General features: G+C 36.7%; 2 protein-coding genes across 4 annotated transcripts; one reads left to right on the top strand and one right to left on the bottom strand.

The window, feature by feature from the left end:
* The first annotated feature begins 76 nt into the window (after nucleotides 1–76).
* LOC123691123 (BTB/POZ domain-containing protein 9) lies at nucleotides 77–13,917 on the top strand. Of its 3 annotated transcripts, none has more exons than XM_045635362.1 (15): nucleotides 77–318; nucleotides 692–796; nucleotides 1,231–1,394; nucleotides 2,115–2,178; nucleotides 2,285–2,441; nucleotides 2,801–2,900; nucleotides 6,951–7,079; nucleotides 7,359–7,518; nucleotides 7,889–8,111; nucleotides 8,718–8,877; nucleotides 10,563–10,690; nucleotides 11,644–11,883; nucleotides 12,098–12,176; nucleotides 12,540–13,011; nucleotides 13,366–13,917. In XM_045635362.1, exons 2-15 carry the CDS (start codon nucleotides 715–717, stop codon nucleotides 13,512–13,514), a joined length of 2,307 nt encoding a protein of 768 aa, XP_045491318.1. In that variant the 5' UTR covers nucleotides 77–318; nucleotides 692–714; the 3' UTR covers nucleotides 13,515–13,917. The 3 variants fall into 3 exon arrangements, with proteins under 3 accessions (XP_045491318.1, XP_045491317.1, XP_045491319.1); XM_045635361.1 differs by having other exon boundaries at nucleotides 12,525–13,011; XM_045635363.1 differs by having other exon boundaries at nucleotides 78–318; nucleotides 12,525–12,642.
* Nucleotides 13,918–17,823: 3,906 nt separating this feature from the next.
* LOC123691174 (GTP-binding protein 10 homolog) lies at nucleotides 17,824–19,166 on the bottom strand. The gene has a single exon (XM_045635453.1). It carries the CDS (start codon nucleotides 19,056–19,058, stop codon nucleotides 17,892–17,894), a length of 1,167 nt encoding a protein of 388 aa, XP_045491409.1. The 5' UTR covers nucleotides 19,059–19,166; the 3' UTR covers nucleotides 17,824–17,891.
* Nucleotides 19,167–22,883: the final 3,717 nt, after the last annotated feature.

Here is a 22,883-nt window from a genome sequence, read left to right as displayed (position 1 = left end):
ATTTTTTCATTTTATTATCTTTTTGACAAGCGTTCTATAGGATGATATATGACACTTGACAGGTGCTTGACAGCAAAAAGTAAAAACATACTGAAATCAAAATATTTTTCATGAAGTGCCGTCGCAATATTTTCGTAATTCATTTGCTTATTTATTTAATAATCAACCTTACAATTAAGGATATAAAATTTTAATATAGATAACATATATGTAAAGACAATTGATTAACGTGAAATGCTGTGAGCAATCGTGTAAATTATTCAATATTTATTTATACGTCGTCTATGTATGAATTAACATCAATGTTATACGATATCAGTGAGTTTTTATTTATATATATTTATCGAAACATGTTTTAGCACTTCGACCTTAGGAATCTTCACTGCATACAATTTAACTTTCGATTATAACTTAGAAGATCTCTAGAAAGTTCCAAATACAGAATAATACGTACTATGACACAGTTATGAGTTTCGATTACACTGTCCATTAGATTCAACGTATACATATTTGTAATCGTTCGTAGACTCAATCATGTACAATTGAGCATTATTGTGGAGATTTTTTTCAACATATTTTTTAAAAAAGCAATTTGGTTCATTACACATTCCTTTACTGGGTCTATGTCATTATTAGGGGAATACAACGAAAAATTAGATTTAAAAGTCTGAATAGTATAATTTTGACACAGGTTGTAACTTATAAGTCATCAAGATGGACAAGATGACCAACCAGCACCACTACATGTCCGTCAACAGCGGATGTAGCACTCGTGTTGGTGAAATTGAACATATCAGTAAGTAAACCTTTATATATAGCAGATGCTAACTGTTAACATAATTTATACACTATTGTCTATACTGTTAACATAATTTGAAATGCACCAATGAATATTTCGATTCATTATGTTTTACAATCTGTAAATTAATAAGCTCTTTGTGAAAAAAAAGGCAATTTAGATGACTTCAATAGCTTTCCAGACTAAATTTTACAATAAGTTAATATTCCCACATAGATTGAATGTTTATGAACATTAAAGCCTAGATGCCAGTACATTGGGCAGTAGATGGCAGCGGGTATTGGTTGGAATTCTTCCGCGACCAGTACATACTTTGTTCTGGTACAGGCCTTTGTCCAGCAGTGGACGACGACAGTACATACTGCCCTGGGAACATCAAATACATGATATAATTAATAGAAGCAGCTAACCAGTAAACAAATGCTCAACAGGTCACTTGTCAGAGCACATCGGGTCACTATGCCTGTCATCAGAGTACTCAGATGTGACACTAATAGTGGAGGGGCAGAGGATCCCCGCACACAAAGTTATTCTAGCTGCTAGTAGTGATTACTTCAGGGCTTTGCTGTATGGAGGGATGCGGGAGTCCAATCAGGTAGGAATTGTTATTTGTTGTGAATTTCGTAAACTTCAGAAACTTAAATCAATAATACCATCTAGATTAAATGTGAAAAATTAAAGCTAAATTCTGTCTAGTATATTTCATTCCTAGCAAAGAGAAATATTTAAAACAGGTTTTAGTTTAACCTGATTTCAACAATAATGCCTAGTAATAAAGTCACAATTTGTCAATTAATTTTATTTAATAAATACGGAATTTAATTTTGGATGCAAACAATAAAATAAAAAATATACCGGCCGAATTGATAACCTTTTTTTTTGAAGTCGGTTAAAAAGAAGGTGAAATTCGACTAAACGACCTTCGCGCGAACTGCGCACGCGACGTTAGCGCAATTAGGAAAGTCACATTAATATGAAGTTATATTTTACGGTACAGTGTCAATAAACTGAATTCTTTGTTAAAAATGGCAAATAGTTTTAAATTTTGCTGAAATTACATTGAAACCTATTCATAAAAAAGTGCTTAACAATTAACATATTGATAAATGATGCTAAGGAGACAGATATTCAATTTGTTTTTGTATATTTGAATAGAATGTTACTCACTTATGTTTAGAGGTGACATTCTTCATTTACTCTAGTTGATAAGGACAAAACCAAACTTTGGTCTTTGTATTGAAAAGAATAAAAATGTTGTCATTTACATCTTATAACAACAAACATCTTATGAATTATATTTTTTATATTATTCTAGTCGGAAGTAGAGCTACAAGCGCCGTTGCAAGCTTTCAAAGCTCTCCTGCGCTATGTGTATTCAGGTACGGAATAATTTCCATATAATATGTTTTATTATATTACACATTGGATAAATTATTCCCAGAAGCAGCGTTGAGCGCTTACATTTACCATCTTTCCTGTACGCAGGTCACATGGGTCTATCCCTCCTTCGTGAGGACACAGTTCTGGACATGCTGGGTCTGGCGCACCAGTTCAACTTCCAGAAATTGGAAGCGGCCATATCGGATTATTTGCGACAAGTTCTGGCGCTTAGGAATGTTTGCGCTGTGCTGGATGCTGCCAGGTACAGATATTTATGTGGTATAAAATATCTTATGTTTGTTATATTGGTATATAGGTATGGATTTTGAAGTGACACTATCGGTACCCGTAACCCGGTGGGGAGGAAATGTAACAAATTCATCATAAATATTATGAAATTCTCGATCTAAACTGAAAATAGTAATTATTCTGGTAACTCTAGAATGGTTAGACTGCACTAGGTGTAACTTCGCGATATATTTTCCGTAGTCCGTTATACCTCATACAGTTTCATTGAAATTATATTAAGCTTTGTCGCGTCGTGTCGCTACGCTCCCGCGTAGTTACGCCTAGTGCGTTCTGATCCTTAATGATATCACCAACAATTACAATTATTCACAGATTGTACGGTCTGGAAGCGTTGATGGACTACTGCTACAATTTCCTGGACAGGAATGCCACGGAAGTCTTACAGCACGACACTTTCCTTCAGTTGTCCGTCGTAAGTATTGCCAAATGATTAAATTGACTGCTAAAGATGTTGCTAATAATAATTTCCTTCTAAAGGTATAAGTTTGGTGTAACAAAATAAAACAGGATTCCAGTAAATTACCACTTTAATGATTTAATTTTACCCCATCTTTCAGTTTTATGTGTCTAAGGGACACACCGCGTGCCATCTATTGTGATGATTAACAACCATCTCAACCAATATGAAACACTTATCAGTGAATACAATATTGTAACTGTTATATTTATAAGATATTTATAAGATAGAATTAAGGAATTAACACGGGAATAAATAACGTACAACAAGACCACAGATCAAGACTGACATTTATTTTACAAATACCCACATAGCAATTATGATCCACAGATAATGCATAATGCTAATACACCACATCTCCCCGACACCAATCGAAATATATAAGAATATAAATATGACTACAAACATAGCCGTATCGAGCACTCTTACACAAACTAAAACAACCTTGAACTTATGCTAGTAGAACATCTTAAAAATAACTTAGCTATGAAACAAAGACCATAATATAATTAACGCAATAGATTTTACTCGAAACCGTACCTAACCGGGGCTCGGCGAGCCCGGACTGGACGACCATTCAAGACACTATATGTATCAGGTCGACATGACATTAAGCCACCTTCCGTGGGAAAGGTAGTAACGATTTTAGAAGCAATTTTACACTCAACGTCTTCTTGGTTACTGTGCTCCACGGATCCCGAATAATTTTTATAAGCTCTGAGTTGATCAATGTGTCTTTTATGTGCCATTTCCCCTTCTCCCACCTTATAGGAAAGGGGTCCCAGTCTATCTAAAATAACTCCCTCTACCCAAAATGATTTATTATTTCTATATTTTCTAAATAGTACTTTATCACCAAGTGAGAACTCACGAGTCGGTCTATTCGATATTATTTGTTTGCGTTGTTTCTGTCGAATCATTTCATTCAAATCGGGTTTAAGTGAATCAAACGCAGTCCTAACATTTTTTTTAAGCAACAACTCAGATGGCGAACGCCCTGTGGTACAATGTTTTGTATTACGGTACATTAATAGAAAATTTTGCAGGGCTTCATCACAATCTACGCCATCTAATTCCGCTTTCTTAAGGCAATTTTTAATTAATTTAACAGAATTCTCAGCCGCCCCATTGCTACTTGGTTTATATGGAGAAACTAAAATATGCTTAACATGGACGACACCTAGGTACTCAGCAAATTGTTTACTACTAAATGGTGGACCATTGTCCGAAACTAATTCATAAGGATAACCGAAACGAGCGAAAATCCCTCTAAGACAGTTAATAGTAACATCGGCACTTGTACATTTAACCAAAAATGCTTCAATCCATTTAGAGTATGCATCAATGAGAATAAAATAATATACGTTCAGTTTTGGGCTTAAAAAATCTACATGAACCCTGTACCAAGCTACCTGCGGCCACTCCCACGGATGGGTAGCCGCACGCGCCGGCGCCGGCCGAACCATCGCACACGTACGACAATCATTGCAAATACGCTCTAAATCCTTATCTAACCCCGGCCACCACACATAACTTCTCGCAAATGATTTCATGCGCACGATACCTTGATGAGTTGAATGCAAAGCTGCTAATACACGCTCACGTAGATCACTCGGTATAACTACTCGTAATCCGAACATAATACATTCTTGTTCAATACTTAGGGCGTCACGTACTTTCCAAAATAACTTAAATTTATCATCTAAACAAAATTCCCAGTTTTGCCTTAAAAATATAAGTACCTTAGATAAAATTATGTCTTTCTTTGTAGACTGAGCTATGTCGCGGTAAGTTATCGATAAAGAACTTTCAACAAAATTTAAAAATTCAAATGATTCATTGTTACATACCGCAGCGTCTAATTGTTTGGACGGCAATCGCGATAACGCGTCCGCCACGCAATTCTTATCTGATCGAACGCACTCAATTCTATAATTATATTCCGCTAAAATAACCGCCCAACGCTGCAACCGCCCCGCCACCATGCGCGGAATACTTTTTTCTTGATAAAAAATATTTGCTAACGGTTTACAATCAGTGATTAGAGTAAATTGTCTGCCATACAAATAACAATGAAATTTATGTACAGCAAATATAACCGCTAAGCCTTCCCTACAAATCTGAGCATAGTTACGTTCGGACGCAGTCAAGGTACGCGACGCGTGAGCCACGGGACGCTCGGAATCGGGTGCATTGTTAGCGTCGCGCTGCATTAGGGCCGCGCCGACACCGTACGGCGACGCGTCACAATATAAGCGCAATGGTAAATTAGGGTTATAATGGACCAACACCAGGTCATCTGACAACATTCTCTTGATTTCTTTAAAAGAGTTATTACAATTAGTACACCAAATAAATTTAACATTTTTTTTTAATAAATTATGCAAAGGATATAGTACAGTACTAAGGTTGGGTAAAAATTTTGCATAGTAATTAACGAGACCTAAAAACGCTTTTAATTGTGACACATTACACGGTACAGGCGTTGATCAATCAATTACATCAATTTTCACTCTTTCCGTTCTTAATCCATGCGCATCAATAACATGTCCTAAGTATGAAACGGATCTCTGAAAAAATTTACATTTATTAGGGGCTACTTTAAGGCCCGCTTGCGATAAAATATCAAACACTCTCATTAATCGTTTCATATGATCTGCGTCATCAACACCCGTTATTAAAATATCGTCGATAAATGTTGTAACAAACTTTAATTTAATTAATTTGTCGATAAATCGTTGAAAAATACTCACGGCCGTTTTAATTCCGAACGGTAATCTGTTATAACAAAATATACCTCTATGAGTCACAATACAACACATGAGTTTAGATTCATCCGACAGCTTCAATTGCTGATACGCATGACTTAAATCGATTTTACTAAATAATTTACCTCCTTGCAACTCACAAAAAATGTCTTCGATTCTAGGAATCGGATATTTGTCGTCTAACAACACCGGATTTAATGTTATCTTAAAATCCCCGCACAAACGAATATCTCCATTACTTTTAATAACCGGTACAATAGGAGTACCCCACTCGCTGGTGTCCACGGGTGAGATTATACCTTCTTGTTGGAGACGGGCTAATTCTTTATCGACCGCGTTACGAAGTGAGTATGGAATCAAACGAGCTTTACAGAAAATGGGCCGTGCGTCTGATTTCAATTTTAAATTAACCTCTGGGCCATTATAGGTACCGATTCCAGATTTAAATACATTCGGATATTTACGCATTAATTGCCTACATATGTCATCGTGCCGCATTAACTGAACTGCGTCAATGTCGTCATGCGATTTATTCGGTTCTAAACTATTAATGTTAATACATTTAATATTTAATGCTTTCATCCACTGCCGACCCAACAGAGCGGAAGTCGCATCGCTATCGACAATAATTAAATCTAAATTATAAGCACTTTTATTTTTGTACAAAATATCGCATTTTATTTTACCCATCGGCTTAACACTGTGCCCGTTATACATTTTTAAATTAACATTAGTAGGCGTTATAGACATGTGAGAAAAATATTTCTTATACAATAAAATAGGAATCACACTCACTCCACAGTAACGATGGAACACGGACTTTTTTGTTGAATTTTTGATATTTTTGGTTTAATGGCCGGTTTAGCGCGAAAGAATGCGGGTTCGAGTCCCGCCTCGTGATCGAATTTTTTCTATTCTTTATAAATTTATATTTATAAAGCACTAGCTTTCCACCCGCAGCTTCGCCCGCGCAGTCAAAGAAAAACCCGCATAGTTTCCGTTCCCGTGGGCTTTCCGGGATAAAACCTATCCTATTTCCCGAAGTAAAAAGTAGCCTATGTCCTTTCTCGAGTATCAAAATATCTCCATACCAAATTTTATGAAAATTAGTACAGCAGTTTAGGCGTGATGAGTAACAGACAGATACTTTCGCATTTATAATATTAGTATAGATTTGAATGCCATTAAACCAAAAATATCAAATTCTCAATACAAAAAATATGTATGTATTAACCAGGAAGCGCTGCAAGGTCTATTAGAGAGAGATTCGTTCTTCGCCCCAGAAGTGGATATATTCAAAGCTGTGTGTAACTGGTTCAATGCCAACCAGCAGTGGGTCAAATCAGAGAGCGGGATGGCACAATCGGTGAGTGTAGGGTATTTTAAACATATTGCAAAGTATTCGTTTCTAAAGATGAAATTCATATTTTTTGGCGTGATTTAGCAAACACGAATTATATTTTTTTTTAATCCTTTCCTTGTTACACGAAGCCTCTCTTTCTTCTTCTATTTGTACACCTTTCACCAGTGCCGATAATTCCCGAGTGCTTATTAGTATTTCGAAGTCGAAGTCAATTTGTCCAAGTTTTACCAAATAAATATTTCCAAATTACGTTGGAAAAAGTAAATTCACTCCTCATTTCAGGAGAAGATCCTAAAGTGTGTCCGTCTAACCCTGATGAGCCTGGAGGAACTGCTCACAGTTGTACGTCCCTTCTCCCTCGTGACACCTGATATGCTGCTAGATGCTATACAGGAGAAGACGCAGACGAACAGCACCGGTCTGCCGCATAGAGGGCTCTTGTGTGAGTTCAATATCTTGGGCAATTTAGACATTGGGAGAGCAAAACAATCCTTATTTGTAGCAATTTAGTTTCGAATATAGTACTCCACAAGAGATAGCAATAGATAAAATCAGTTCCTAGAACTAAGTAGGGAGTTTTTATAGTATATTTTTGTATTGGAGACAATGTATTGTCAATGCCTTTATTTTCCAAAAGATTACTTCTCAAAGGTTTTTATCGGTCTGCCTTAACGAGGATGAAATGTTCTAATATTCTTGAAAAATAATTCAACAATTACACCACATTCTTAAAAAAAATATTCGCCCTTGCTTATGTAGCGACAACAAAAAATGGCAAAAATGTAATCCTTCACAATTTTATCTCCCAACAGTGCCAGAAGAAAACGTAGCCACCGCAAAACGTGGAGCCCGAGTCCTCACCGGAGACATGAGGGGAGCCCTGCTCGACGGGGACGTGGACAACTACGACATGGAGCACGGGTACACGCGCCACACCATATCCGACGCGGCCGACAACCCGGGCATCGTGGTGCGGTTGGCCACCACCACCATCATCAATCATCTGCGGCTGCTGCTCTGGGATAGGGATAATAGGTGGGAGAAGAAGAAAAAGGCTAGCTAAAAAACTGAATTCTGACACAAAATGTTCTTTAGAATGTAATATTTTGTCGACATAAGTCTATTGCAATTAAAATTAGCGGCATAAAATGAACAAGAATCTATTCCACATACTGACCAAACAGAACATTTGTACAGCTTATTTTAACTTTGTGTGTATAATTTTGGTTCAAATTATTGTCGTTTGCATACACGACTTGCAAACTTTATTCGGATAATGTGAAGACTTTTCTTAACATTGCCCGAATAAAGTTTGAAATTGGGCTCCATTTTGATCTTTGCTCAGTCACCAGAATGTGGTCTACCTAACAAAATATTTCCGGTAGAAGCTGCTTTCTCTCTGTTTATTAATCACTAGCTTCGCGCGACTCCGTCCGCGCGGAAAAATTAAGAGAAATTAAGATTTATTTTTTTTCTACGTATTTTTCCGTCATAAAAAGTATCCTATTTTATGCCCAGGTTAATAAGGTAAAATTATACCAAGTTTCATCGAAATCGAACTGTTAGTTTTTACGTGATGCCTTCACATACAGACAGACAGACAGATAAAAATTTTTTAATCACATATTTGATAATTTACAGGTCATACGCGTACTACATAGAAGTATCAATCGACCAAAAGGACTGGGTGCGCGTGATCGACCACAGCAACTACTTCTGCCGCTCCTGGCAGAACCTGTACTTCGAGCCCAGGGTGGTGCAGTACATCAAGATTGTGGGCACCAGCAACACGGTCAACAAGGTATTTGATGTAAAACACTAGCGAATACTGTAAGTAATCTGTTGGTATATAATATTTAATAATTTTTACGCTAAGAACTATCCACCCCTTACGCTGAATACCTTTATCTGTTACCAGATATCTTAAAGTTGCTGATAGCATCACATTTAATGCGCTTTTATTTAGCTTTCAACAAAAGTTGTTATCACTCATTTTTTTTATTTTGTTATGATAGCGTCATAAGCAGTAAGTCGACTGTTTCGTAAATTGTTATTACGACTGCTTCGTAAACTGTTATTACGATACCTTAGTAAACTGTTATTACGACCGCTTTGCAAGGTAGGATCTTTTTAAAAGCTCTCATAACTACTCATTTTGAAAGTTGTTACTACAAGCTTTTCAAAATCTTTAAAACTTTTTGCGAGCTTTTATTACACACTCATGCATACTATTCACTTATGGTGTTTCGTAATCTACTATTACGACCGATTCATAATGTCTTATTACAATCGTTTCGTAAGTCCATATTACGACTGTTTCCCAAATTATTATTCCAACTTTTTTAAAAGTTGCTATCAGAAGCTTTCTGAGAGCTGTTATTACGAACGTTTCCTAAACAATTGGTATAAATATAAAAATAATAAATATTTCAGGTCAATTTTCACACACGGCACGATCTGATCCCATACTAAGTTTTCGCTTTTTGAAGTGAAACTTCTTTATCGGGGTTGGAAAAAAATTTAGTGTAACACTTTTTCGTTACGCGTGACATTTTTCCGTTACGCGCCATCTTTTTCTTATCCCTACCACACGTGATTCGACGTATTTCTGAAAAGTTGCATATAGTAAATTATTTTTTGAAAAATAACGCCATAAAGAAGTTTCACTTCTTACGTGTGTACACCAGTACACGCACAAATTTTTATTATTGCACGCCTCATAAGCGAAGCGTTGAGGTGGGTACTACTGTCACTTCGCGCAAAACATTTGATTTTTCAAACTTAAAATGTCTTTATGTATCATACATTGCACTTGTAAGATAATACATACACACACATATTAAGAAAAAACACTATTTTTAACATTCATGATATTTTTTATGTCATTTTTGTTATTTAAACTAGTTAAAAAACAGTTTAAAAAAGTTCTGTCTTGGACGTCCGTGTGTCTGTATGTGCGGAGGATTTTCTTGTTAACACGATAGCGACCGAAATACTTTACTAATCGAGTCTTTTTTTTCTCTTACGCTTGAGTATGCTCAGGAATAGAACCCTTTCATTTTTCAGGGTCTGATTCGATGTGGTTTAATTGTTATTAAATAAACAAAAAAAAAATATCGACTGTTCTCCATAATTTTAGTATATCTATATATGTATATTCTTTATTTTTTTTTTTTACATTTATAGTGTACTCAAAATTCACCATTATAAACTCGATTCTTTATACTATAAGCCAAGGTTTAAAAAAATAAGTTGGTAGTCAGTCCCTTAAACCTGCGCAGTTTCACATCTAGGTGGGGCCACAAGAAAAATAGCTCAATTATTACGGTACCGCTTTCTTTACTTTTCCAACTGTTTTATTTTATTTCTTTTTTATATTTATAGTGTACTCTTTATAAATAATCAATTTTATTGTAAAGGATGAGATTATGAGGCGTGCACTTTTGGATTTTCCAAACTATTTTTTAATATGGTATTACATGTTAGGTGTTCCACGCGGTGTCACTGGAGGCCATGCACACGGCTCGCGTGCCGCCGCTGTGCGACGGGCTCATCAAGCCGCTGCACAACGTGGCCACCGTCGACCTGTCCGCCGTCGTCGCTGAGGGCATCAGGTGCGTGGGGTTATATGTAGGAGGGGAGGGGGGTTATTTTATTTTATTTATTGGAAAACATACAGAGACAAAGACAGAGAACAAAAAAAAATCTTCACTACGTAGTATAAAACAAAGTCGCTTTTTCTGCCCCTATGTGCCTTTGTATGCTTAAATCTTTAAAACAACGCAACGGATTTTGATGCGGTTTTTTTTAATAGATAGAGTGATTCAAGAGGAAGGTTTTAGTATGTATAATTTATTAGGTTCTATACAAAGCGGGCGAAGCCGCGGGCGATTAACTAGTATTAACTAAAGATACATGAAAATGCCTCCTTATAGTGTTTTCATTGTGAACATATATTATCATTTTTGCCAACACCCAGCAGTAAGAGAGACGGAAAAAAGGTTATATTGAACTTTCAGGATTTCTGTCACGTTTCATCTCAAACGTGTGTGGATTTTCATTGTTTAGGCCGTAAAAAATTGCTTAGTTATGATAATTATTAGTAGTGTTACTTTTAGGATAGTTTTTATTGTTACACGAAAATCATCCTCATAATTACGCATTACTAGGTACTGCTTCTGTCAATACTCAAATTGCTTCATTGTCAAGAATCTACTTTCCTGACCTACATCTCCACTTCTTACCATTAAATTGACTCATATTATTAATGTGTGTGTATTAGTCTGTAAGGTACATATTCTATGGGTCTGTTCAATTTATTGTCTGTTACCTGAATTAAATGTAATAAACTATAGTTTTGAGAGTTGTCAGGGACACCCGGATGGAACGAAGTTACTAATATAGCTGACTTTCTTTCTATGAGAGAGGGAGACAAACAGAGAAACACGTGCACGTGTCTCTTTCTGTCGCAAAAAGTGTCGTTACAACTTCTTGACAATTTTTTCCGACTAGCCCCCTTTCACAAGGCGCGATAAGGAACTTCGTTGTAAAATATTTCTGTTCACAGCCGCTCCCGTAACGCCTTACTGAACGGCGACACGGAGCACTACGACTGGGAGCAGGGCTACACGTGCCACCAGCTCGGCTCGGGCGCCATCGTGGTGCAGCTCGCGCAGCCCTACCTGCTGTCCTCCATACGCATGCTGCTCTGGGACTGCGACTACCGGCACTACTCGTACTACGTCGAGGTGTCCATCAACTACTGGCATTGGGATATGGTGGCTGATCGGACGAGGGATCATTGCAGGTATGTACACAAACATACATGCAAGCCAATACACGCAGGCATCATGCACACAAATCACTACATTAATTATACATTGTGCATTCCTATTCATGCAAGAATACAGTTCAGACTTGAATACTCACAACTACCCTCACAACTAATTACAGTGTGGTAGTACATAATTATGTTTATCGTGACTCGTGTGTGTTTTTAATAAATATAACAATATTTTTAGGTCCTGGCAAGTTATTTACTTCTCGCCCCGACCGGTGTCCATCATTCGTGTAGTTGGCACTAACAATTCTGTCAATGAAGTGAGTATTGAATTTGATAACATGGAAATTTCTTGCAAATGACAAGATGTAAGCAATAAGCGACTTTCATAACTAATATTTTGTACCGAATGATTGTATAAATCCGACTCGAAGGACCAAAATACACGACCATATACATCCACGGGTCTCATTTTGTTGGTTCTAATTAATGTAAACATTTTTATGAATTGGGCCCTTTTATTTGTTAAACCTAAGTATTCTTATACACCTGTAAAAGCTATTACATAAATTAAAAAAAAAACTACTTTGAATTTATGTATTCTGTACGGTTAACTTTTCACTCGACTTTGTGTGCGCTATGAAATAATGTCTATACGGAGGCTGGAGTTTGATCATGTGCAGGTGTTCCACCTCGTGCACCTGGAGTGCCCCGCGCAGGTGGAGCGCGAGGACCCGGCCGCCAAGAAGCAGCGCGCCGAGGGCGGGGACAGGCTCGCGCCGCAAGGTGAGTGGCTCTGCAGTGCAGGTGTGCACCTCGTGCACCTGGAGTGCCCCGCGCAGGTGGAGCGCGAGGACCCGGCCGCCAAGAAGCAGCGCGCCGAGGGCGGGGACAGGCTCGCGCCGCAAGGTGAGTGGCTCTGCAGTGCAGGTGTGCACCTCGTGCACCTGGAGTGCCCCGCGCAGGTGGAGCGCGAGGACCCGGCCGCCAAGAAGCAGCGCGCCGAGGGCGGGGACAGGCTCGCGCCGCAAGGTGAGTGGCTCTGCAGTGCAGGTGTGCACCTCGTGCACCTGGAGTGCCCCGCGCAGGTGGAGCGCGAGGACCCGGCCGCCAAGAAGCAGCGCGCCGAGGGCGGGGACAGGCTCGCGCCGCAAGGTGAGTGGCTCTGCAGTGCAGGTGTGCACCTCGTGCACCTGGAGTGCCCCGCGCAGGTGGAGTTCCAGCTGTTTAGTGGCCCGTGTAACAAGCAAAAAAGCATGTGTGACGTTAAAACGTGAAAAGTTAAACAAGTTTCAAAGTAACAAAAATCGTCACATTACTCCATGACGTGACGGTATTATTAAATAATTTTGAATAAGAATAACGTTTATTTATTTTTAAATTCAGATAATCATTTTTTATTAAGTCAATCAAGTCAAAGTAGAGTTTCATTAACGATTCCTTTAAAGTTATATTACGATCCCCCCCCCCCCCCACACTAAACTAAACTCAAACCTACATCGCTCACAGGCAGCAGCAGCAACACGAGCAACAGCAGCCAGGAGCGCCGTTCCCCATCACCAGCCCGCGAGGGCGCAGCCCCCGAGCCCCCGCGTAGGGCTCTGCCCGTAGCCGAGACAGCCACTGAAGCGGAGGAGCGGTACGAAGCGATCGATTAACTGCTCCTGTGGTTGCATAGCTGGTGAATCGTGACTCATCAACAACTCTAGTGCATTAATACTTATTACATACAGACTGTTATTAAAGACGGTTACATAAGTAGTGAGTGTGGACTCACCACGTGGGAAAAATATAGTGCACTAGTACTTCATAATAGTCAGTATATAAATATTGACTGGTTATTTATGGTGTAAGTGGGGACTGAGAGAACTATAGTGCACTAATCACACTTTCCACAGGGAATGTGTTTGTTTTCCAACTGGTGTGGTGATGATTTCTAGTGTAAAAATATAATAGCGCACTTATCCTACTTCTTATAAGCGTTATACGATTTACAGTGAGGAGGAGGACTGTTCATTCGAATGTTTAAATATATTAAACTAACCGTTGAAGGGATTAACTTTTCACTTGATTTGGAAAATTATAGTGCAACAGTGCACTGAGATTTTAGTGCACCAGTCGCGATTGATAAATTGGTAAAATTAAGCGATTAAGCATTGAATAAATTTCAATAGTGTCGAATCGTCTATGAGTTTCTCATATGAACTCATAAGAAACAATTAATTACAAATAAGATTATTATAAAATTTTAAATGATAACGATCTGTTTATGACTGTTCATTAAAAATTTACATGTCAAAATATAAAAAAACAACATTTTTTTTGTGAGTAATCCTTTAAATTTAAATGATGTGATGATGAGATACGAAAATTTAGAGCTATTACTTAAATATGAGAAAGCTTGAGTTAAAAAAAAGCACGAATTGTCTTGCATAATAAAAATCCTTGATAAAATGTAGTAATATTTAATATTTGTGATATAAACATTATGTGATGTTTTGACATTGCAAAATATTCCAAAACTTGTAAAAAGACTCATATTCATATCAGTTTACTTATAATAATTATCAAATTATACTGCAATTTCAACAATATAACATACTTATATTAACGGTTTACTACTTTTCGGTTTTTTTTTTTAATTATAATATTTTTAATGTTTTAATTTCAAAGAATATCACTTATTGTTTGTTTTAAGGGACTCCTTCGGATCTTCAAATTTATATCTTAAAACTCATTTTTTTTTTTATTTGTAAAATCAATTGACATGTTTCGTGGCAGGCATTCTTATCTTCTATAATAATGTTAAAAATTAAAATATACAACATCGAATATAAAAAAGTGTAGGCATAAGTTATCGGAAAAATGACTAAATGTGTTTTATAAATAAGGGATAACAGTGTGACTGTGGTCCTAGACTATGGTATCATTTTACAGTAAGAACTAAATGTTATTTTATGGTTTTAAGTTATGTTTTTATATATAAGTTTTATTAGTGTTGTCTAGTCTGTAAATATGTAGAATGCATGTCTATATTCCCTGAGCAGGCAGAAAAATATGTTAATAGAAGATACCATAACTAACCCACCTTTTATTTTATATATTCAATTAATGTTAACTATTTTTAATGAATGCTTCTTTAGCTAGTTCCAGTATGTACTGATTAAGATTTTATAACGCTCAAGTAAAAATATGGAGATTAAAGTCGTCATATTATTATAACAATAATTTTTTCTGCCTGCTCTTGGAAGATTTATAATAATACATTTATTTTATCTCTTAACACTGTTATAATTTTAAATATGGCAACAAAACTAAATATACACAAGTAGGCAATAATATTAATTATTAATTTGCGCATAATAAACTAAGGCGAAGATTACACTTTTTTGTTTTAAACGTTCGCGTTGGCGCCAACACTGTATGTGCCTAAGCAATATAGTTGAAGTAGCTAAAATTAGTTCTTACACTAATAACGCATTTCCCTTTGATTTCAGTACTATAGAATAAATATTTACTATCTATGCATCTTAATGCACATTATTAAGCGATTAATTTTATTTATACAGGGTGGCCCGTTTACAGTGGTCCAAAAATTTTTTTCAGCTTGAGAGCATCATGAGTAATCATTTAAAACAAACTTTAGTTAAGCGAAAACTTATGGTTTAGAAATTATGAATTTTTTTTTAATAATCCGAAGTTTCAATGTTTTTGACACAAAACTACTCTGTTATGAAAACTACTGGACCGAATTGAATGAAATTTGGTATAGGAATAGCGCAATAACCTACCTATGGCGCTATAGGCTCATCTCGTGTAAATAATTACACTGCATTTTTTTATTTTAACTTTTTCTGTAGTTTTTTGAATTTCTTGGCAAAATATCGATTTTTCGAAAAAATCCTGTGAAAAAAAAAAGTACCACCAAGGTTTTGCTGGTACTGCTAAAAACTTCCTTAACATAAGGTTATTCTTTACACAAAAAATCATAGTTGTCCTTCGATTGTAACATCTTCAAAAACAATATCATGTGCATTAACACATGAAAATCGAAAAATTACGAAATTTACCATAATTCAATTTTAATCATTTGGAACGGCCAATTTTTGGTTAAAGAACCATTTATTGCCATAAAAGTCGTTACAAGTCAGTATTCACATGGCTATAAAAGTTAAAATGAATGAAATAAAATTTTAACCTGCTAGCCAAGATAACTTTACTTCATTCTAATGTCAATTTATAGAGTTTTTTTTTTTGTTATTTAGTTTTTAGGTTTAAATCTTAATAAAAGGTTTGGAGAATCAATAAAACAACATAAATATTAATTAACATATTGTTTATTTTTTACAAAAGGTTTTCGAAATGCCGTCCGCCTTTCGCTAAACATAATAATCTGCATCTGCGTAAGAAATTTCTTCGCAGCCTATTAAATGGCTGCCGGCTTTCTTTAATGGCTGTAATGCACATGATATTGTTTTTGAAGATGTTACAATCGAAGGACAACTATTATTTTTTGTAAATAACCTTATGTTAAGGAAGTTTTTAGCAGTACCAGCAAAACCTTGGTGGTACATTTATTTTTCACAGGATTTTTTCGAAAACGACATTTTGCCGAGAAATTAAAAAAACTACAGAAAAAGTTAAATTAAAAATATTCAGTGTAATTATTTACACAAGATGAGCCTATAGCGCGATAGGTAGGTTATTGCGCTATACCTATACCAAATTTCATTCAATTCGGTCCAGTAGTTTTCATAACAGAGTAGTTTTGTGACAAAAACATTGAAACTTCGGATTATTTAAAAAAAAATCATAATTTCTAAACCATAAGTTTTCGCTTAACTAAAGTTTGTTTTAAATGATTACTCATGATGCTCTCAAGCTGAAAAAAATTTTTGGACCACTGTAAACGGGCCACCCTGTATAAGTATATAGTTAGGTTTGATATGTATTTGTTTTCCAATTACTTAGTGGTATATTATTTTTATTAAGTGGTTGTGATTAATGTTTTTATTTACACAAAATGGAACATCCACGGACAATCTGCGACAACTTGATGCATAATTTTATGACTGAACAATTTTGTCTCTTTACAACTCTTTATAAAAATATCAACGTAGAAATAAAATTTACCTGAAATGTAGTAAATATTTGTGTTAATTAATATCATGAATACTTATAATTTTAGCTATAAGCCTATAAGATCAAGTTTTGTGTAATATTATAGAGGAATGCAGTTATATGTATGTTAGAATTTATAATAATTTACTTATTTGTGTAGAAATGGCAATATGTAAGTACAAGATAGGCCTACCGAATGTTTATTGTACCAGCAGTTACTTGAATATTGGCTATCAACCACCAACAAAGAGATTATATCAATACGTAAGAACAGAATAGAAGTATTTTTTTTTTAAACACTTGAACTAAGACAAAACAAACATAACTTTGTATTGTCTTTTTTTGAATAATATCTACAAATTGTTGTAAATCTTTTTTGAAATCTAAACGTGATCATAATATATTATGTTTAATAAAATACAGTTATAATGTGTAAATCCCACAGAAGTCAGAACAATTTGTTTTAATGTTATGCTTGAAGGATCGCGGCTCTGTGCGTCCCGGCGTGGTCAGAGGTATGGACTGTGATAGATTTGAATGTTATAGCATAAGTAGTGGTAATACAGATGTGTAGTTTTGTAAGAATCCTGTAGAACATTATTATAATAAAATAAATAATCTGTGAGAGGTGTTTTATTTACTACATGAACAATGTATCAATTGATATTTTTAAGAATTCATATATAGTAATTCATAATAGCCTAAATCTGTGAAATTCTTTGATCAATAAAGATGAAAATCTATCTATCGTAAAACATCTTAATTATTAATTGAAGTGTTGATACCACTATATAGTAAAAAAGAAATTATTAATTTATGGATCATTAAATAAAAATATGCATAATGTAAGTTTATACAATTTATTCTATAACAATTTGTAATATTTACGCGATATATTTAGCAATAGTACAAATTTAAGTGACTCTAGGTCCCCTCTCCCTCACAACATCTTTATTCTTTTTAAACAATTCACTTGCATCTACTATATCTGGATTGTTCTCTTCTGCATATTGGTCTAATCTTTTCCTAAGTAGGTTCTTAAGGTCATCTATGCCCTCTCTTTTTAATGCTGATATTCCAATAATATCCTCAAATGATATGATATTTTCTGGAATAATTTCTTCGGGTATTCTCAGTCTGTTTATCACATCTTGTATATTTTGAAAAGATTCTTTGATCTCTTTAAAGATTGAATCAGATCCTTCAATATCCATTTTATTGACAGCTAAAATTGCAGGTTTGCCTAATAGTTCAGGATCATAAAGCTCCAATTCCTTGTTAAGAAGTAAAACAGTTTCTAAACATGTTCGCTTTGCATATTTAGGACTAAGTTGGAATCCCTCCACATCAGCAATGAATAATAATAATTTTGTTCTCTCTACATGTTTAAGGAATTTATGTCCGAGTCCAATGTTGTTGTGTGCTCCCTCAATGAGACCAGGTAAGTCGGCAATAGATATCTGTCTCATGTCTTCAAATTGTATGACACCTTTGTTTGGTTTGACTGTTGTGAACGGATAGTTTGCTATTCGAGGTTTTGCTCTTGATATAGCTTTTAAAAGTGAACTTTTGCCTGCATTGGGAAAACCAACTAAACCAACATCTGCTATTAATTTAAGGTCTAGCCGTATGTGATAAATCTGACCGAAATGACCTAAGAAATTATTTTCGGGCTTCCCACCAGGGCCACCTCTGGCTACTATGACAGTTTGACCTTCCTCATCAATTGATCCTATAACATGGCCATCTTCACGGTAAATAGTGACACCGAGAGGCACTTCCAGTTTCACATCGGTTCCCGGTGTTCCAACAATTCTGTTTTTACGGCTATCTTCGCCGTGTCCAGCGCTTATTGTTTTGGCACGATGTTGACTCATAATTTTTCCCAAATTTGCTTCCTCCTTTCCAATACAATATACGCAACCGCCTTGCCCTCCCATTCCCCCATATTTTGGTAGGCCTGTTCCTCCTGTTCCACCTTTAACGTGAAGTCTCACTGTATCTATAAATTTAGTTCGTAGATACTTCCTAGGCTTTTTTAACTCTTTTACACTAAACAAAATCCTACTTATTAAAACCATTTTGTTATATCTGATATTATAGTTTCCTTACATGTGTGCTTCACAAGAAATACAAATTATAATTAAACAAGAATTTGTCATTCGAATTTTAAGAGGTTATATTTATTGTCAATGTCTTCTTCTTCTTCTCTTAAATAATGGCTTCACCCAATAAAAAGGGACTTCGCCAATGTCCAGTGTATATGGGAGAGACAGGACTCAAATTTCAGTCAGTTAGACTTATACGGCTGTGACATTTAACATTTGGAACTGAGTGGGAAAATGCAGAAATTTTGATCAACTTGGAGCGGCTAGAACAAACACATAAGACAATACAGGTTCTATTACATTACAAACTACAGGATACACTAATATGATTTATAAATATAATAAGGGGTTAATACTTTAGTTTATTATAGGAAATAAATTTAGATAGTATTTCAACAAATTTGGAAGGCACTAAGGACAACAGACATTTAAAATTTGTGGGACGAGGGATTTCAGGAGGGAGGACATCCAGTAATGAAGAACGGAGCTTGGTACATTCAAAGAACAGGTGGTCAGTAGTACCTTCATCTAATCCACACTCACAAATAGAATGGTCACGTACTCTGATTTTCGCCAGATGGACAGGAGTACACGCATGGCCGAAGCGCAGCCGACAGATAGTGGATGTTACTGGTTTGTCGAATTTGCGAAAACGGAAAAACCACGGTTTGTGTGGAATAGTAGGCTGAATGTCCCAATAAAATTTACCTTTCGTGCGGCTGGACTCTTGCCAAAGATTCAACCACTTCCTATCTAGACGTGATTTTGATAGTGGGACAAGGTCTTGACTGTAATTACTAAAGTGAGTATTGCAACCCACTTGCGTAGCAGACTTAGCCAAAGAGTCAGCCATCTCGTTACCCCCTATACCAATATGACCTGGTATGTAAGTTATTTGAACGTGGAGACCCTTATTGAGGCAATTTAAAAGAACCACACGTATTCTTAAGATCAAGGGGTGACATGATCTGGATCGAAAGGGATTAGATAGGAGAGCCTGGAGGCAGCTTAATGAGTCAGAAAATATAACAGCTTTATCAAGGTTGTGAGAGCTAATGAAAGTGAGGGCTTCGAGAATGCCTGTAGCTTCACCAGTGTAAACAGTAGATAAAGGGGGGCACTTTAACTGAAGAATAATGCTGGATTGAGGGTACCAAACAGCGACTCCCACACATGAAATATCGGACATTTTCGAGGCATCGGTAAAAAAGAGGTGCCAATTGGGCCATTTATTGGCTACAATTTCATTAAATGTAGCATTTGCATTAATTGTATGTTTAGTTATGCCACAATTTAAAAGTATAGGTGGATTGTACGTAAGGGACTGGAAGTTAACGGAGAAGAGAGGGTATAGTTCAAACTGAACAGTAGGATCAGGCAGACGGGAGAATCTTATGAAGCTTTTCAGTAAACAAGAAAAATTAACAGAGGGACGGAGATTTTGACTAGTGGAGATTTGAAGGAGATTATGGAGCTTGGGCCAAAGGATATGGGAAGAGTTATAGATAGATTTAAAAAAATATTTATCACAAAGATACTGCCTGCGAAGGGCCAGGGGAGGGTCAACACACTCAACCTGCAGGGCGTTAATCGGGGTAGATTTCATTGCTCCGGTAATCAAGCGCAGACAACGAGATTGCACTTTGTCTAGTTTATTTAGTGCCGTCTTATTACATGGATCGAGTATGAAAGACGCATAGTCTAAGTGACTACGCACCACGGCATTATAAATAAGTTTCTGACAGTATGGGTGGGCCCCCCACCACACTCCTGCCAGAGAACGTAATATATTAATCCCTTTTTCGCATTTTTGACTGATGTAGTTAACATGAGGGGAACCCGATAACCTAGAATCTAATATAACGCCTAAATACTTAACTTTATTGGTGACTGGAATTGGTTCATCGCCAAGTACTAGGGTTGGTGCGGGAATGTGACGCTTTTTAGTGAAAACTACAACGCAACATTTTGGTACAGACACAGACATACCATGCTCTGATAGCCAATCACCAAGATACGACAAAGCTGAATTAAGGCGCGAGGTGATTTCATCCATGTCATGGGAATGAGCAAATAGGGTGATGTCGTCTGCATATTGAAGTATGTCACAGAAAGATGTGACTGTCGTATCCAAGTTGAAAGTGTAGATCGCATATAGGAGAGGACTTAATACCGATCCTTGAGGGAGCCCCTTCCAGGTAAGCCTAGTGGAAGAAATATGAGAGTTATGGCGCACTTGAATGGATCTTGACATTAAAAGATTGCAGATAAAACGTATCATCCTCACTGGGATACTCAGCTGTAACAATTTGTTTCTGAGTAACGGAAGAAGTACGCTATCGTAGGCGGACGCTATATCTAAAAAGACGCCTACCAAATACTGTTTTCTTTCAAAGGCCGATCGAATGTCTGTGGATAAAATGCCCAAACAATCCAGTACACTCATACCCTTTCTAAATCCAAATTGAGACCTGGATAACAGTCCCCTATTTTCAACAAGCCACTCAAGTCTATTTTTAACCATGTGTTCGGCTATCTTAGACAGACACGAAGAAAGAGCGATTGGTCGATAGGAGTCGGCACTAGAGGCTTGTTTGCCTGGTTTTAGTAAAGGAATTATGAGATGTGATTTCCAAGAGTCAGGGATGTAACCGAATTCATAAAAGAAATTTACTAAGTTTAAAAAGTACTGTTTGGTTATGGGACCGGATTGGCGTATGAAAGAATAAGGAATGCCATCTAATCCGGGAGAAGAGTCTAAGAGGCCGCTGAGGGTTACATTTAGCTCTTCCAGGGAGAATATGGCTTCCATGTTGTTATCATGAGACGAGACGAGCGGACCAGTGGCCATAGGGAAAGAATCTAAAGAAGGAACAAAGGGAGGGGAGAACTTATCAGCGAACTCCTCAAGCCACACTGAGGAGTCATTGGAGTCTATGTCGTTACAAGAAAGAGAGCCACGAAATTTGCGTATGTTCTTCCAAATAACTGTTGCAGGTGTTCTAGGCGACAGACTCTCGCAAAATGTTTGCCAGCCTGCTTTCTTTTTATTTTTAAGAAAAAGTTTGGTACGCGCGGCTATTCTTTTATAATATATAAAATTGTCAACGGACATGGAAGCATTATACTGAATTTCGGCCTCTCTCCTTGAGTTGACAGAAGCTGAGCATTCATCGTCCCACCATGGCGGAGAGATTTTGCGAGAACCAGAGTTAGAAACAGACTTAAGAGGGATGTTATTCGCAGCTGCGTTTTTAATACAATCCACAAAGTCAGAATAAGTACATAGATTATTATCAAGAGAAACAGAAGGAAGGGACTCAACCAGATTGTCAAGACCAGTAGCATAATCCTGCCAGTTTGCTTTACAAAGTCTATACATGAGAAGGGGTGGAAAAGGGGAAGTCAATGGGATAACAGACTGGGAAAGAGAAGAAAGAAGAGGAAAATGGTCGCTACCGTGAGTACTAGAAAGAGTTAAATTGGTGAGGGATGGAGCCAAGGAGGAAGAACAGATACATAGATCGACTACAGAGGAGAGACTCTGATTAGGAAAGACTCTCCTAGTGGGAGATCCATCGTTAATTACACAGAGGTCAAGGTCATCAAGCAGATCCATTAGCAGGTGCCCAAATGTATTGCAAACAGAAGATCCCCAAGAAGTGTGCTGAGCATTAAAATCGCCCAATACTAAAAGAGGAGACGGTACGGAGGAAAGTATAAGTGAAAGATCAGGTATAATAGAAGGATGAGGATGAGAAATGTAGACAGAAATAATAGAGACATTATTGCATCTCG

The sequence above is a fragment of the Colias croceus genome, chromosome 4 (genome assembly GCF_905220415.1).
Source record: "Colias croceus chromosome 4, ilColCroc2.1".
NCBI classification, from domain to species: domain Eukaryota; kingdom Metazoa; phylum Arthropoda; class Insecta; order Lepidoptera; family Pieridae; genus Colias; species Colias croceus.
Note: the sequence above shows the minus strand (reverse complement) of the source record. Positions and strands in the feature narration are given on the sequence as shown.